The sequence below is a fragment of the Papio anubis genome, chromosome 5 (assembly GCF_008728515.1).
Source record: "Papio anubis isolate 15944 chromosome 5, Panubis1.0, whole genome shotgun sequence".
NCBI lineage: Eukaryota > Metazoa > Chordata > Mammalia > Primates > Cercopithecidae > Papio > Papio anubis.
Window position 1 is genome coordinate 101,197,406 of NC_044980.1, and position 16,986 is coordinate 101,214,391.

General features: G+C 32.9%; 1 protein-coding gene across 8 annotated transcripts in view; it reads right to left on the reverse strand.

Annotated features, from left to right (window-relative positions):
- LOC116274940 (F-box/LRR-repeat protein 17-like) overlaps window positions 1–16,986 on the reverse strand; it is an 87,577-nt gene that overhangs the window by 28,577 nt on the left and 42,014 nt on the right. The window contains exons 5-6 of one of the 8 annotated variants that reach the window (XM_031666379.1): window positions 14,419–14,447; window positions 10,939–11,790 (exon numbers count right to left, since the gene is read on the reverse strand). The exons of 6 other annotated variants lie outside the window; for them this stretch is intronic. In XM_031666379.1, the coding sequence (XP_031522239.1) occupies window positions 11,697–11,790; window positions 14,419–14,447 (123 nt within the window). In that variant the 3' untranslated portion in view covers window positions 10,939–11,696. Of the gene's footprint in view, window positions 1–10,938; window positions 11,791–14,418; window positions 14,448–16,986 lie in introns of those variants that run through there. One more of the 8 variants, XM_031666383.1, reaches the window with a different exon arrangement.

Consider the following 16,986-nt stretch of genomic DNA (forward strand, 5'->3'; position numbering starts at 1 on the left):
TGAGGTAGTATCAAGGCCTGTCTATACTGTACATCAATGTCTGTACAGTCACTGAAAATGTTATTTGAGAACTTACTGTATGCAAGACTCCTGGAAAAAAAGATCAAGCTCCAAAATCTTATTAAATGCCAATATAACACGGTCAGTTTATAGCTAGAAAATGTATAATGTGTACATTGGATGTGACTAACAGTGCTCAATAAAAACTGACAGAAAGGTCCCACAGCTAACAACATATTCAATGGTGAAAGACTAAAATCTTTTCCTCTAATAACAGAAACAAGACATAATGCCCATTTATGCCACTTCTACTTAATATAGTACTGAAAGTTATAACCAGAGAAATTAGAGGGAAAAAAAGAAAGGAAAGACATCTAAATTAGAAAGGAAGAAACAAAATTATCTCTGTTCACAGATGACATGATATTATAAATAGAAGACCCTAAAGAAGAACTATTATAATAAATGACTTCAGCAAAGTTACAGAATAAAAAAAAAACATAAAAATTCAGGCGCATTTCTAAACACTTATAAGGAACAATCTGAAAAAGAAATTAAGAGAACAATTCCATTTACAGTGGCATCAAAAGGGGTAAAATTCTTAGGAATAAACTTAAAGGAGGCAAAAGACTTATATACTGAAAATTACAAAATATCACTGAAAGAAATTAAAGACACAAATAAATGGAAAGAAATCCTATTTTAATGGATTGGAATACTTAATATTGTGCAAATATCTATACTATTCAATGCAATATACAGGTTCAATACAATCCCTATCAAAATCCAAAGGGCATTTTTTGCAGAAAAAGAAAAACTCATCCTAAAACTCATATGGAATCTAAGGACCACAAATAGCCAAAACAATCTTGAAAAAGAAGAATCCACTGGGAGTCCCACACTTCTGATTCCAAAATTTACTACAAAGCAACGTAATAAAAAACAGTATAGTGCTTGCAAAAAGAAAGACATAGACCAAATGAAACAGTCTAGAAACAAATTCTTGCACAAAAGGTCAAATGATTTCCTACAAGGGTGCCAGCACTATTCAGTGGGGAAAGGGCAGTCTTTTCAACAAATGGTGCTGGGAAAACTGGATATCTACATGCAAATGAATGAAGCTGGACCTGATCAATATGTTAAAAATTACCGAAAAATGAATTGAAGACCCAAAACATATGAATTAAAACTATAAAATGCTTAGAAGGAAACGTAGGGCAAAAGCTTTACAACGTTGGATTTGGCAATATTTCTAAGTTTTGACATCAAAAGCACAGGCAACAAAAGTTAAAATATATGTTAAAATACATAAAACTTTTAATAATTTCTGGGCAGTATAGGACAAAATTAACAGAAGGACAAAGAAACCTATAGAAGGGATAAAACATTTGTAAATCATTATTTGATAAGGAGTTAATATCCGAAACATACACAAAGAACTCCTACAACTCAACAACAAAATAACCCAACTTCAAAATGAGTAAAGCACTGGAAAAGACATTTATCCAAAGATATGTAAATGGCCAAGAAAAGCACATGAAAACAGACTTAGCATCATGACTCATTAGGGACATGCAAATCAAAACAAAGAAATTCAACCTCACATCAAGATGTCTACTGTAAAAATAAATAAATAAATAAGCAAACTAACAGAAAATAACAAGTGTCAGCAAGGATGTGAAGAAATTAGAATCCTTGTGCACTGTTGGGTGAAATGTAAAATCATGTGACCACTATGTAAAACAGTATGGCAGCTCCTAAAAATATTAAAAATAGAATTATATTAAGATCCAGTAATTTCACCTCTGGATATATATCCCAAAGAACTGAAAGCAGCGTCTCAAAAGAGATACTTGTATACCCATGTTCACAGCATTACTTATAATACCAAAAAGTGGAAGCAACCCAAGTGTCCATCAATAGATGAATGGATAAACAAAAGGTGGTGTGTATATGTATATATATGTGTGTGTTTGTGCATGCACGTGTACACACATACACAATGTAATATTACTCAGCCTTTAGAAGGAGGAAAATTCTAACACATGCTGCAACATAGATCAATCTTGAGGGCATTATGCTAAATGAAATAAGCTAGTCATGAAAAGGCAATGCTTTGTGATTATAATGAACAATCTGAAAAAGAAATTCAGACACCTAGAGGAGGTACCTACAGGAATCAAAGTCAGAGAGGCAGAAAGTAGGTACCTAGAGGAGTCAAAGTCACAAAGACACAAAGTAGAATGGTGGTTTTCAGGAGCTGGAGGAAAAGCAGTGTATTGTTGTTTAATGGGTATAAAGCTCAGTTTTGCAAGATAACAAGAGTTTTGGAGACCGGTTACACAACAATGCGAATGTACTTACCGTCACTGAACTGAATACTTAAAAATGGATAAGATGGTAAATTTTATGTTATATATATTTTACCACAGTTATTTTTTTATTTAAGAGGTAAAAAACTGATAGAAAGGCACAAACTTGCCATGAACCGCCATCAAATTCAGTCAAGGAAGAAAAGAGTAATCAACCAAGAAGTATTATGTTTGTATTCAAAACTTTACCAAAGAAGTAGAATGCACGAATTCTTATCTTAAGGAGGAAACAATTCTAAGGGCACAAAAATATAGTATCTGTGAAATATTCAGCTAGGTAAGTTAGGCAAAAATTTGATCCTAAGAATAAATGGAAAACTTGAAAAATAAGTGAGATTTATATTAGCAAGAGAAAAAGGGACACGTTTTCCAGCAGAAAGTATAAACAAAGGTAGAAACTGTGAAAAATAAGAACAAAGGGAAAAAGAAATATTACCACGGCAGGTTCCACCTCACCATCTATAATAGAGCTTAAATCAGTTCTTAAGCAGGAAAGCAATATTATTAAAAAACAGTAAATACCCAATTTGTCTGGAATTGGATTATAGGTACACCTAGGAGAAGTGGTGGCATCTGACAAGCCTAAGGAGATGCTACTGTAGTTCAGAAAAACATAAAAGGGTTAGGATTAAAGAGTCAGAAGTAGAAATAGAAAAGCAAAGAATCAACCTAAGGAAACAAGACAGTAGTAATGACAGGTGAAATACAGGGGATAGAAGTGAACAGTACATAAGCAACAGCTAACATTTTCTAGCCTATGAAACCAAAAGAATCTACTCATTCAAGAATTACTTTTGAGCAACTACTATGTGCCCAACACTCTTCTAGACAGAGGACATAGCAAGGAACAAGGAAGATAATCTCCCCATTTCCACTGAGTTTACACTTTAGGGGTGCAACAGAGAAAAACAATTGATACTATCAGAAGATTTTAGACAAGACCTAAAAGCCCTTACCATTAATAAATTGAGCATCAAAATTAAAATCTTGCACTCTTCAAAAGACACTATTAAAATGAAAAGATACACACATAGAAAAAGTAATCACAATGCATACATCTGACACAAGAACTTATATCAAAAATATAGAACTCTTACAACCTGATAAGAAGACAACCAATTAAAAAAAATAGGCAGAAAATTTGGCTGGGCGCAATGGCTCACATCTGTAATCCCAGCACTTTGGAAGGCCGAGGCCGGCAGATTACTTGAGGCAAGAAGTTCAAGACTAGCCTGGCCAATATGGTGAAACCCGTCTCTACTAAAAATAAAAATTAAAAAAAAAAAATGAGCTGGGCATGGTGGTGCATGCCTGTAATCCTAGCTACTCAGGAGGCTGAGGCAGGAGAATCATTTAAACTCTGGAGGTGGAGGTTGCAGTAAGCCAAGATCGTGGCACTGCACTCCAGCCTGGGTGACAGAGCGAGACTCTGTCTCAAAAAAAAAAAAAAAAAAAAAAAAAGGCAAAAGATTTGAACAGACACTTTACAAAAGAAGAGATAGGAAAGGCTAATACATATGTTAAAAGGTACTCGACATCATTAGACACAGGGATAACAAAAGAGGTACCACTCTACACTCACTGAGAGTCAAAACCACAATAAGATACCATTACACACCTACTCAGAATGGCTAAAATTTAAAAATCTAAAACTAATACCACCTGTTGGTGGGGACATAGTAGTGCAAACGGAGTTCTCAAACATTGCTGGCAGGAGTGAAAAATGGCACGTCTCTGCAAAACTCATAGTTTTTCACAAAGTTCAAGTTAATCATACACTTCCCAAACAACTCAGCCAACTCATTCCTTAAAATTTACTCAAGAGAAACGAAAGCTTTTGTCCATTCAAAGACTGGTTCATGTGTGTTCAAAGCAGCTTTATATGAAATAGTTAAAAACTGGAAACAACTGAAATGTCCATTAACAGGTAAATGGATGAGCAAATTGTTGTATGTCCTTACAGTGGAATGCTATTCAGCAATAAAAAAGCAATAAACTATGATATACATACGGCACTCACTTAGGAATTGTTGTCAACAATCTTTGATCCAGAAGTAAATCCAGACTTAGACTAAGGTTGACATAAGAGAAAGCTAAGCCAAAAAAAGTCAAAAAGAACTAGCTCCCTAAATGCACTGCAGAGACACTGAATTAACTCAACCCTAAAGCCTCAACTACACCTCATCACAGTTCAGTTATAAGCCAATAACCTTTTTATTGTTTAAGCAAACTGACTAGAATTTTCCGCAATCAGGTAAATTACAGATTATATGATGTAGCTCATATTTAATGATTTTGATATTTGCCATTTAATAGTAAGATGATTTAACTGCAAAGAATGATTCGTGGCAAAGAAAATGACAGACACCAAAGAAAAAAAAAATGAATGAACTGCAACACCTACTGTGGATATGTTACTAGGAGTGAAAAATATAAAAGATATAACAAGTGTAGGCAGAGTTTTGAAAACAACAAGCAAACACTAAGGTTAAACATGACTCTCCAGAAATTCCCAAGATAAAAGGCTCACTGAACCTCAAATACATAAAGCAACCATTGGTTACTTTTCCCCCTTGCTAAGTACTCAGTAAGAAGACCATTCACTACCAACAAAGCTCTGGCAATAATTCCAGGTTTCCTTTGGTCATGAAGAAGAGAGAAGAAAAATGGCAGTTGGGAAGTTAACGAGAGGGAAGCTAACATTTGTGAACAACTATTTCCCAAGATGCTTTGTTGGACAGTTTACATACACTAAGTTCATTTGATCTTCTCAACAACAAAATAGATTATATCATCTCCAATCTATACATTTAAAAAATCAAGATCCAAGGAGCTTAAATGCTTAAGAAGGAACCTACAATTTGTAAAATGGTAATACTGGTATTGGAATCTACATCTGTCTGACACAAAAACTATCTTCCCATAAACCATTTGATGAGGATAAGCCCCAAGAAGTTTGCCACTGTGTGTCCCTTTGTCTGGCCTGGCCTTAAGGAAAGCATTAGTTACTTCCCAAAGGAAAAATATGCTCACTAATGATATGATCGAGTATATGGTATCGAACATTTTTTAAAGCATCTTAACATCTTAGGTCTGTTTATTCTTATCTCTGAATCCAGGTTTTAAACTATTTGGTGGTCTCAGAGAATGAAAGCAGCAGACATGGACATTATTTAAAAGAAAAAACAAAAACACTAGGAATGGAGATGAAGAGAAGTATGTAGAAAGACATGCCTCTTGGTTTCATCAAAATTATCAACAAGATAACATAAAAAGCACAGGAGAATATGAAAATATATTCTTCTGATAGAAAACCATCGAAATGTAGGGCTACCGTTTGTGACATGGGAACGTCATGTGGGAAAAAATGAAAAGAGCCACAGTATCCATCAATAATGAAGTGTTGTAGAAGAGAAAATGCAATATAATTTTTGAAAATAGGGACAGATACATGCATGTTGGTATGTGTATTAAAAGTTTTCTGAAAATAATCACCAGAGGAATTAGCAGGAGGCTTTCAGTTTTTATTTTCTACTTTTCTATACTATTAGAATTTTATAATATGCACTTTTTTATGAGAACAGGAATTATTTGGGCCTCTTTCTTATACATCTCAATACATTATAAAACTGTCCCAAGTATACATTTTTAAATTATGAATAGCATTCAATATTTATCAAGAGTTTTGACAGGTAACTGACTGAAGGGAAAATCTAGCTAATCATTTAACATGTGACTAACACTTTTACGTATATCTGACTTAATCCTAAAGTAATAATGTTATTCTTATGCCATAAATGAGAAAACCACCTCAGAGTCACTTGCTAAGGGTCACTCAACTAAGAGACAGAGGTAATTATCCATCCTTTGATCTTCCCAACTCAAGCTCCAAGGTGCTTTTCATTATACCACAATTGCCTATGCAAAAAAGAAGGTATTTTAAAGTTAAAATATATTTATGTAAGAACTTCTGTTTATATTTAGATATATCTTGTCTCTTTCCAAAAAGAAATCGAGGCACTTCTTTCTGGAAATAAACCCTACAGGAGAAACACAAGTAGAAATAAAAATTAAGGAGAAAGTAAAAAGAAGCATTTTCCAAAAAGTTATTCTATAATAAAGAACATAAAAAAGAAGTCCTGAATACTTTGCCTTAGATGGATTACTATGTGTTTCTTGGTTTCTTAGATGTCAAAGCAAAGAGGAAAAGGACAACTATACATCTTTAATAAAATTCACAGCATTATCATAATAAAAGAAAACAACTGCTTAGAAGTCTAGCTTTCCCGAGTACTAAGACCAGGGGGAATACTTAACTGCAGGTTCTCATAAGGGAGAACTCACAGGATATAGTGGAAAATGTCCTTAACAATAAATAAACATCAACTCAACAGAATAATGCTAAAACTCAATTGACTTCAATTCTTCAAGTATCGCTACCTATGCATTACCCAAGTACTACCATAGCTCAATGAAATAAGTCTTTAACAGCAAAATGTCTTTATAAAAAATTATCAGAACAAGTCATTGTAATGAGTACACCATGTTTCATACTATAAAATAGCTCCTGTAATCTTCAAAATATTTCACTTTAAGATGAACTAACTTAGAAGTTACCATTAGTAAAATAAATATTATATAAGTGCCATCACTTTCAAATTCTTACTCTTAAAACACAGTATTCAATATATGAGAGGCTAACAGTCCAGGCTCAGGAAGACTGGTTTTGATTCCAGATGTTACTGTCCTCCCTAGCAAGCACTTAGATAGGTAAATACAACATAATAGGAAATTACTCCTATGAGTTAAAAGTTACTATAAAATCAGTAGACTGGCATGGCCTATGGAAAAAGGGTCTGGAATCGTACTGCTTCATATGGTTAGTATTACAAAAAATTGACTGAACCACATAGCTAATAACCATGAAGTAGCCAAAGACTACTTTATGGATCCAGGATCATGCTATCTATAACAACAGAACCATATATGCCCTAGCTTTCAATATAGTTTTCTAGGGTATAAAATAACATCACACCACTCTCAAATCTCTGTCTCTTCTCCCAAATGTCATAAGGAAATAACTGCTATGAATCATGTGATAACTTTTTTCCATTAAATTATTTAAATGACTGATCTACACTAAGAAAAACCAATAATCTATACCATTTTATCTTTATAAAATTATTTGACATTGTTTTAAAAAGCATGCAAGGGATTACTGTTTAGCTTCTTCATATGTTTAAAACAATACTGAATAAACTTCAATGCAATGAATTATGTGAAACTTCTCAAACTATAACACAAAACCTTCTATGCCAACTGTTTTATCAATAATTCATAAGCAATCTCACTAAGATATATTTTAAAGAACACATACAAATCAACAAATACAGATTTCCTAGAACACTTCGTAAAGCAAAGAAGTATAGTCTCAATATAAAGTAACAGGGGGACAAAAAAACACTCCCCTTCTAAACACACATTATCACCTTATATTATTTTATACATACACACACATCATCACTGCATGTATACACACATCATCATCACACGTGCACACATATACATATGCCCATATGAGCTTTCTACTTAGATGAAAACCTCCTAAAAATTGAGACTGGTACAAAAATTATTCTATATCCTGGTGAAACCCCGTCTCTAATAAAAATACAAAAAAAAAATTAGCTATGCGTGGTGGCGGGCACCTGTAGTCCCAGCTACTCAGGAGGCCGAGGTAGGAGAATCGCTTGAACCCGGGAGGCGGAGGCTGCAGTGAGCCGAGATCGCGCCACTGTACTCCAGCCTGGGCGACAGAGCGAGACTCCATCTCAAAAAAAAAAAAATGTATTTTATACTCCACATCCTTATAAATACGATCAATCATAAATTGTTCAAAAGGAAAAAACATCTATTGTTGTCAATGTTAAGAAGTGCTAATTTCATCTCCAGTAAAATTTTATTAATTAGCTCACTCAATATCAAGAAATCATTAACCATTCTGAGTACTGAGTATTCTTAGTTATAACCAACCACATTTCCAAAGGACTAGCAAAAGTATGAAGGCAGATATGAGCACATATTTTTTTTATTTTACATAGACTACATGTTAAAAATGGAAACTGGAGAAAACTCCATCTGTAGGGAAAGCAAATACTTTGTTTGGTTTGATTTTACCAAAACTGTGTATGAGATAAATACTAAGCTACTGACCATTTAACTAAGCTGTTACAGAAAAAAAAAAAAAAGACTAATTTTTTTTGCAAATTGGTAGTTTTGAAATCCAAGTCTTAAAGTCAACATGAATATTTAATGTGGTTTTTCTCCTTTAAAGTTGTTATTAAATCAATAGCACTTCCAGCAATCAAAGAAATTTAGCGCATTTTATCCTTATGAAAAATTACAATGGTTGAACTTATTAATGACACTACAGACTGCTAAGTAAAACATAAAAGTCATTTGGTAAGCATGAAATTCACTTATCTCCATTCCAAACTGGGAAATGACTAGACATTCCTGACCAACTACACCTGTCACCTAACAGAGTAACTCTTCTAACCCGCACATCATGTCACAGGAATTGCTAAAGTTGCAACAAATCAAAACTGGAAAAAAAGACCTTGTTATCCGTATTTATGAATATAACTTATAAACTGAAAATGCAAAATGCAAGGGACCAACATGTAGATATCACATATTCAATCTAAAGATCCGAAATAACTTGATGTGAAAATATAGTAAAGAATATCTTAAAAGTTAGAACTGAATAGTATCAACCAGTTCACCAGTGACCTCCTTGGAAACTTATTTGATTAAAAACTAGTAAAAACTAAATAATGTGTTGATCAGACATATATACAAATGTAGCAAAATGAAAAGAATGATAAATATAAAATTCAGGATAGCAGTTAATTCTGATTACCTCTGAAGGGGAGTCAAGATGAGAGAAGGAAGGAATGCATAGGTAGATGAAAGTTATTGATAACATTCTAATTAATAGTATGGATGGCGCGTTCCTGAGTAAATGTTTAAAAGCTTTTTGATAAATTAACTTTTATAATGAAATAAGATTATGCCTGGACCAATTACCACAGTATATCATGAACCGAAGATTATAACTAGTAAAATTCTATGTTGCCAAGGTCCATTTTGAAAACAATAATTCATATTTACATACAGAAATTCACCTTTTATAAATGTTTCTTCCTAACATTAATATTAAAACATCAACAAACTCCAATCTTTTTAAACAAATATTCAGATTAAAAGAAGGATTGTGGGAATTACCTCAGAAAACCAAAACCAAAATCATTCTTCTCCCTAAATCAGAATAATACTCTCATATTGGTTTCAAGTTACTATCCCTCAGAGGTAGTTCAGGACAAACTGTTTGTTTGTTGTTGGGTTTTAATGAGAGAGTCTCGCTCTGTCACCCAGGTTGGAGTGCAGTGGTACGATTTCAGCTCACTGCAACCTCCACTTCCTGTGTTCAAGCAATCCTCCTGCTTCAACCTCCCAAGTAGCTGGGATTATGGTTGTGCACCATCATGCCCAGCTAATTCTTGTATTTTTAGTAGAGATGGATTTTCACCATGTTTGACCAGGCTAGTGCGAACTCCTGACCTCAAGTGATCCACCGCCTCAGTCTCCCAAAGTGCTGGGATTACAGGTGTGAGCTATGTGGCCAGGGCAAACATATTAAACAACAATCAAAAGCAAAAATGGGAAAAAAAAAAAAAGAGTCTATAGTTAAAGATTATGAAATGAATCCGTATTAAGATCTTGCAAATTTCAAAAAGTTTCAAAAATAGATATAAAATCTTGTATAAGAAGTTCTAAATCAAACTACCTTAAAATGAGAGCTGAAGCAAAACATACAATAATTTATAAGCAAATTTTGCTTAAGTCAAACCAGAAATATCAGTATATATATATATATTCAACATATTATTCTGAAATTTCCCAAGCATAAAATATATATTATAGCTAACAGTAGTCTATAAGACAAATATTAATGTGAAGACAATGCAACATAATATATATTGTTTTGTATTTACATTTCCAAATGCATAAAGGAAGAAGATTTAAGGTTACCTAAAGTATCAAAACCAAACATGAGACTTCATGCAAAGATGGACAAATTACTAGATTAAAAAACCACTTTTAAAATGCTTAAGTACTAAGATTCTTTATTTCAAATAAACTCTTACATCCAGAATTTTGAGGACAAAATGACTGTTAACTATTTACGAATCTGAATAAAATGTGGCAGTATTTACAAAGGTTGAGACACTGAAATCTAGTAGTGGTCAAATATTTGCTCTTAATGTAAAGGAAAACAACATAAACTGAAATTTTTAGAAATTGTAGTTGTCAATTTATCCACACAGGAAGCCAACAAAAGACAAAAATATCATCCTTCGGGACTTCAGTCACATACTCTAAAGATGAAAGGGCAGGGAAAAAGAACCATACATACAAAAATGCCAATGAGATTGTCTCTTTAAATTTTCTTTCAATTGAATTGATTAGAAAGGGTTACCTTAAAAGAAAACATAGTAATAAGTACTTATGTGCAAAGAGTTAATTCAAATTTATTCAAAATTACTTAGTGAGGTAACTTCTCAAATTTTACAATGAAGAGACCTACAATGTGCCAAGCTCAGTACTATGTACTTTATATCTACCATTATATTTTACAAATGATCTAATTGAAGTTACAATTAGAAGTGTGAGAAATGTAGTCTGATGACTTGTAAAGCCTGACTTACAGTGCTATTGGAAATTGCTTATTAGTAGCATTTCCAAATATATAGTGATAACAAAGTCAGAATGAGTACATTTTAATACTCAACAGAATGACTTCTAGGTAATTAAGGTAAATAAATAAATAAATAAATAAACACCTAAATTGCCCAAGAACTAGGAAATAAAAATCTCTGTGCTCCAGCTAAGCTTCCACTCTGACTTCTAATTCACTGTACATCAAAGAAAATCAACTGGCCCTGACACATAAGGACTATTCCCTTCAGTGATCAGGCAGGTGTTGAGGCCAGAAAGAGAGCCTATTTTCCACAGCCCTTTACCTTGTTTGATCACTGGTTACTTTTGATCTGACACTGCCCTCTCTCTAGTAATGACTTCCCCCTCATAGACCCTACCTCACATCTGTCAGAAAGAATAAAGGGCATCAAACTGAGACCTGACAACGCCTATGGGCCATGCGATGTGTTGCCAACAGAATGTTCCCCAGCTCCCACAATTTTCAATTCAGTTTCTTTTGTTCTGGTAGGTAGAGGGTTAGGGTACCAATGACAGCAGAAAGGATTATGCACCAACTGTGAAACCAAGCCTTCTTGAATGTGTATCTTTTATCTTTGCTTCTTCATCTTCTAAAACGCTGCAAACTTCATGGTGGTTACTATAAAATACATATTCAACAAGTGCAATAGAAAGTTTGTTTAAAATCCTTGTCCAGGAGAAAACAAAGGACACAATATATTGTAATTCAACTATAAAGCTTTAAGTAAAAAGTTTCAAACGCATGGTGTGAGATTAGTAAAGGCCAGCTGTCAAAGTGCATGTTAATAGTAAATGAAACCACCGAAGTTTTACGAGGATCACTACTTAGTGGGTACTGCCATTCACTGTCTAAAAAATGGAAAAGTCCCCTAAAACAATGTAAGTATTCACAAGAAGCAATCATTTCAATTGTTAAATTACAAATTCTACATATTGGTGGGAGAATAAGGTAAAACAAAATAAATTCCGCTAGTCTTGTTTAAATAATGTGGTGAATATATACAACCTTTTTCTTAAGGCATTGATAGTACTAGTTTTTAAATGTTATAAATGAGAAAAATCAGATCAAATATCATTTTGATATCATTTTACTCACAATTTTTCAACTATCATTAAAAACATTTTGAGTTCTTGAATATAAATATTTGCACTCTCCTACCTCCCACACACACACACACACAATGCTATATGGCTCATTATCAGGCATGCAATAAAGAGATTTGCCAAAAAGCAGGCTTAGAGGATAGTATGACTTTCAAGGTTAAGGCACCATCTTAAAAAAAAAATAGTACTTTTTTAAATTTTGAAAAGTAGGACAAGAGGAAACTGCATGATTATAAGTTACAAGCAAATTTAATGTAAATATAGCATTATAATGCATAAAAACAAATAACCTTAGACATGTACTAATATAGAAGTTCAGAGATGGAGGGTAAGCACTAAGGTGATTACAAGTTGGTTCCAGTATCTGGAAGTTCATTTTTACAATAACTGAGAAAGGTATGCCTTAACAGAAACGGGGAAGGTACCCATGTCTAAAGAATTAACCTGTGACTCTAGGCAAATGCACACACTAGACTGACAATGATTTACCACTATTGAAGACCAGATGTGAAATACCTCCTATTATTATACTGATCAGCAATTAGCATAATTATATTCTTCTTAAAAAAACCGTTTCTGACTGTAATCTAAAAACATGATAATATAAAGTATATTAGAAACATGTGATTGTTTTAAATAGATTTTAATGTATGAAAATAGATTATTCTTATATACTTGGACTAACTTTACAGCAGAAAGCCATATGGGTATACTAGAAAAAGATATTACTTCTAGAGGGGAAAAAAAATACAGTTTAATCCAAGGATAAACAATAGTTTGGCAGAACCAACACTTGTCCACTTTTTTACCTTCTCAAGTTGTCCAAATGTCACTTAATCCTCCAAGAAAATGAAAAAACAAACTGCATTATTGTAACAAAATATCTATCCTTATTCTTGGCATTCTTTTCCCATTTTTGATTCTAAAAAATTGTTAGAACATATTAAACAAAAATATATATATATGGGAAGAATTTATGAAATTAAAAACTAAAAATTTTATATAAAGTATTTTTTAAAAAAACACTTGCCAGTGTAACTTCTGCTCTCAAGGCATGCAATGCCAGTGTTCTGAACTAAATTTAATGCCAGATTTGGTGACACATTTGATTGGTACCAAGCAGCAAATATCTATCAAATATTATATTTAATATCTACCTCTAATTACAACAATAAAGTCAAGCTCTTCTGAACAAACTCAACCACAGAAGCAACTAGTTAACTTTCATCTTTTCAAGAATCAGGTAATTAAAGTATGACAAAAGAAAAGAGACCACACTTATTAGCAGTCTTGAGAGATTTTTGTTAGGGTTGCCTGAAACAGAAGGATGAAATACTGAAACAAACCAAATATCTTCAATGAGATGTACAACCATGTGAATGAAAATATATAATAGGTAATTTGTAATAAAAATGTTTAAAGACATTAAGTTTCAAAATCCACTTTTAAGAAATCATTTCCTAAAATCTACCTAATTCTTAAAAAGAACACACTTATTTGGGATTTTACTTCTCCAAACTATCATTGCCATTCTTCTTGTATGAATGCTAATGAAGAATCACTTGATATTGTTATAGAATAAAGTATATTTCACCAATTCAATTAATAAAAATTAAATTTTATGTCCTAAATGCTATACTTTTACGTACATATTAAAGTATAAATGGTTATGTTTAAAGTTACTGACATGTGTCTCATTTAAAATGTGATTTTAGAAGAAACTCTTCCTTCCTTATCTCAAGAATTTTTGGCCAGGCATGATGGCTCACGTCTGTAATCCCAGCACTCTGGGAGGCCGAGGCGGGCAGATCACAAGGTCAAGAGATCAAGACCACCCTGGCCAACATGGTGAAACCCCGTCTCTACTAAAAACACAAAAATTAGCTGGGCATGGTGGTGCACGCCTGCAGTCCCAGCTACTCGGGAGGCTGAGGCAGGAGACTCACTTGAACCTGGGAGGCAAAGGTTGCCATGAGCCTGGGCAACAGAGTGAGACTCCATCTCAAAAAAAAAAAAACAAAACAAAACAAATTATCAACAGATTAATAAGAAGTAACTAAATACAGGAAGCTGACAGAATACAGGAAAGTAAAAAATGTGAGGTAATTCTCAAACAGTATTTGCAAAAAAAAATAATATTCACCTGAGCTTGAAGGTAGTAATGAACACATTCTGGAAGAAAGATAAGAAGAAGAATGATAAATGAAGTATAGAAAGTAAAAAAAAAAAAAAGTAATGAGACAGAGACTAGTAACTGAAGAAATCTTTGAAATGAGCCACTACACATTCTGAAATGACAAAAACAGTATTTTGGAAAGAACACTGCTGGATTGTAGATATGATCAGTAAGAGTCAACCTTTAGAAACATCTTAGTTCATGAGTGAATTCAGAGGAATATATACAATGTATATTTAACCTTTCATACTTTTTTCCATTAAATTCTTCACACAAAAAAGCTTAAAACAATGAAAAACTACAGAATGTATACTAGATTACATAATGAAACTGCCTACAATTATATACGATAAACAGAGATTTATCAGTATACTAATGAAATAAGAGTATATGTGTGTATATTAAATCGTGTCCTGCAACAATTTAAAATGTATGAAATAGAAAACTACAAAATTATCTTCAAATACTTACAGTAAATATTAACCTAGTAAAAAGATAAGGAAATTTTATCATGTTCTCAGAGAGGTTAAAATGAAAAGCTAGCAGAACATGATGCAAATAATTTTATAACCTCTAGGCATTCATTTGGACATTTAAGCAGTAATGAATATAAATATATGCCTTCTTCTTTATATTCTCAAAGATATTCAGCGAAAGGGAAAATAAAAGAAAATCACCCAACTATAGTTCAGTAAGAAGGACTCTGATTTACAACTACTTTTCTTTGTATTACAGTCTCAATATATTTATTTATATGTCTTATTAAGTGAACGATAACCATCTAGATTTTATGCTCCAATCAAAAATAGCCAATGAAGATCTGGTAACAGACACTACAAATTTTTTACCCCCAAACTCTCCTGAAGTAACTTGAGTACTTCTACCATCATACAATAGAAATCCAAAATAATGAAATATGGCAGCCACTAAAGAAAAATACTATACTGATATAGTCTGCAACCTAGATGTGGCTACACAAACTAAGATGCAACAGAAGAAGGGTTGGAAAAAAAAGTATCAAAACAGTATGGACTTACCTGGCTTTTAAACTTCTTGGCTATTAAAATCTAGATGATATAGCTAACAACAACAACAAAAAGAATCCACCCCAAAACTCACATGACTATTCATCCTTCTAGTGCCTATCAGGTAACTTTATGTTCAAACCTTTGAAAATAATTTCAAGAAAGACAGTAAAAGAAGACAACTAACCTAATATGAGTGAGCAAAATCTGCAACACTAATAGGAACAGTACTTAACACAGGTTTAGATAGAAATATCGCCTGTATATTTTTGCCTGAAGACAGGGTTGTCTGACAAAGGCCCAAGTGCCATAGGACATTCACAATAATGTATCTTTGTGATAATGACTACAATAAAATGATGGAAAAAGTGCATCCTATTACCTGGAAGTCAGATTCAACTGAAGTCTGTAAACTATATTTAGAAAGGCAAATCTTTATTTAAAAAAGAAAGAAAGAAAAAAAGGTAATTCTCCAATTCTCCTTCCTTTAAGCCTAGTCACTGAAATAACTGGGATTATTAAGTCTTGGATATCCTAAAACCCTAGAACCTTATTACTGTGGATAAAAACGTAAGTCAAAACTTCTTCCTAAATCCAAATAATACATTTCACTTGTTGACTGACAGGCTAGAAAGGTAGTTCAGGAACATATTCTCATAAATGATAGGCTTAATGTACTACTAGCATGCCACTACCATCTAACCTTTATAAAATTTCTATTTGCTAAGCCTAATGAATCAAGTCTTTATCTCAACCCACTATCTCCTGTGGCCAACACTTGAGCACAAAGCCCAACACTGCACTTCCACACTTGTATCTTAGAGATAATTTATTTTGTTTCAAATCTCTGATTTTAACAGGTAGTCAAAAAAGAAAGCAAATAAAAATTAGATTTTTATTTTAAAAAAACAGGACTTAAACTACAGACTATATATGTAGGGAAAAAAGCACTAACAAAAGAATTACACTAAAAATAATCTACCAATTACAAATTTTAAACCCAAAAGAAGCACTCTAGAATTTGATCCAGAAAAAAATATATTTTTAAAGAATACTTAAATACTATTTGGAATTTCCTATTTTTAACCATAACAAATTCTGCATTATTCACACTGGGATATCTTTATCTGAGTTTTTAATACTAAGCTAGCTTCCTCCTGAGATCCTATTTGCATTTGGTCATCTCCTATCATCAGCTGATGAGTCCCCAGAGTTTGTGAACTAATTTTAATATTACTAAACTAATATAATTAAGCAGGTAAATCTGCTGGGTAAAAAATAATGCATTCCAAAGAAAAATTGTTTGGATATCATCCAAGTCACTGCCTGTCTTCTATACGACACTGGCACACAGGGAAAGAAAAAATACACCTTCATTCTTTATTGCTCTTTATGCCTTCAAATAATAGAATATAACTCACTTATGTTCCTGCCAACATATCTGATTTTAAAACAAACAACCAACCAAAAAAACAGCCGTAAGAGAAAGATACCAATAGACTAAAAAGAG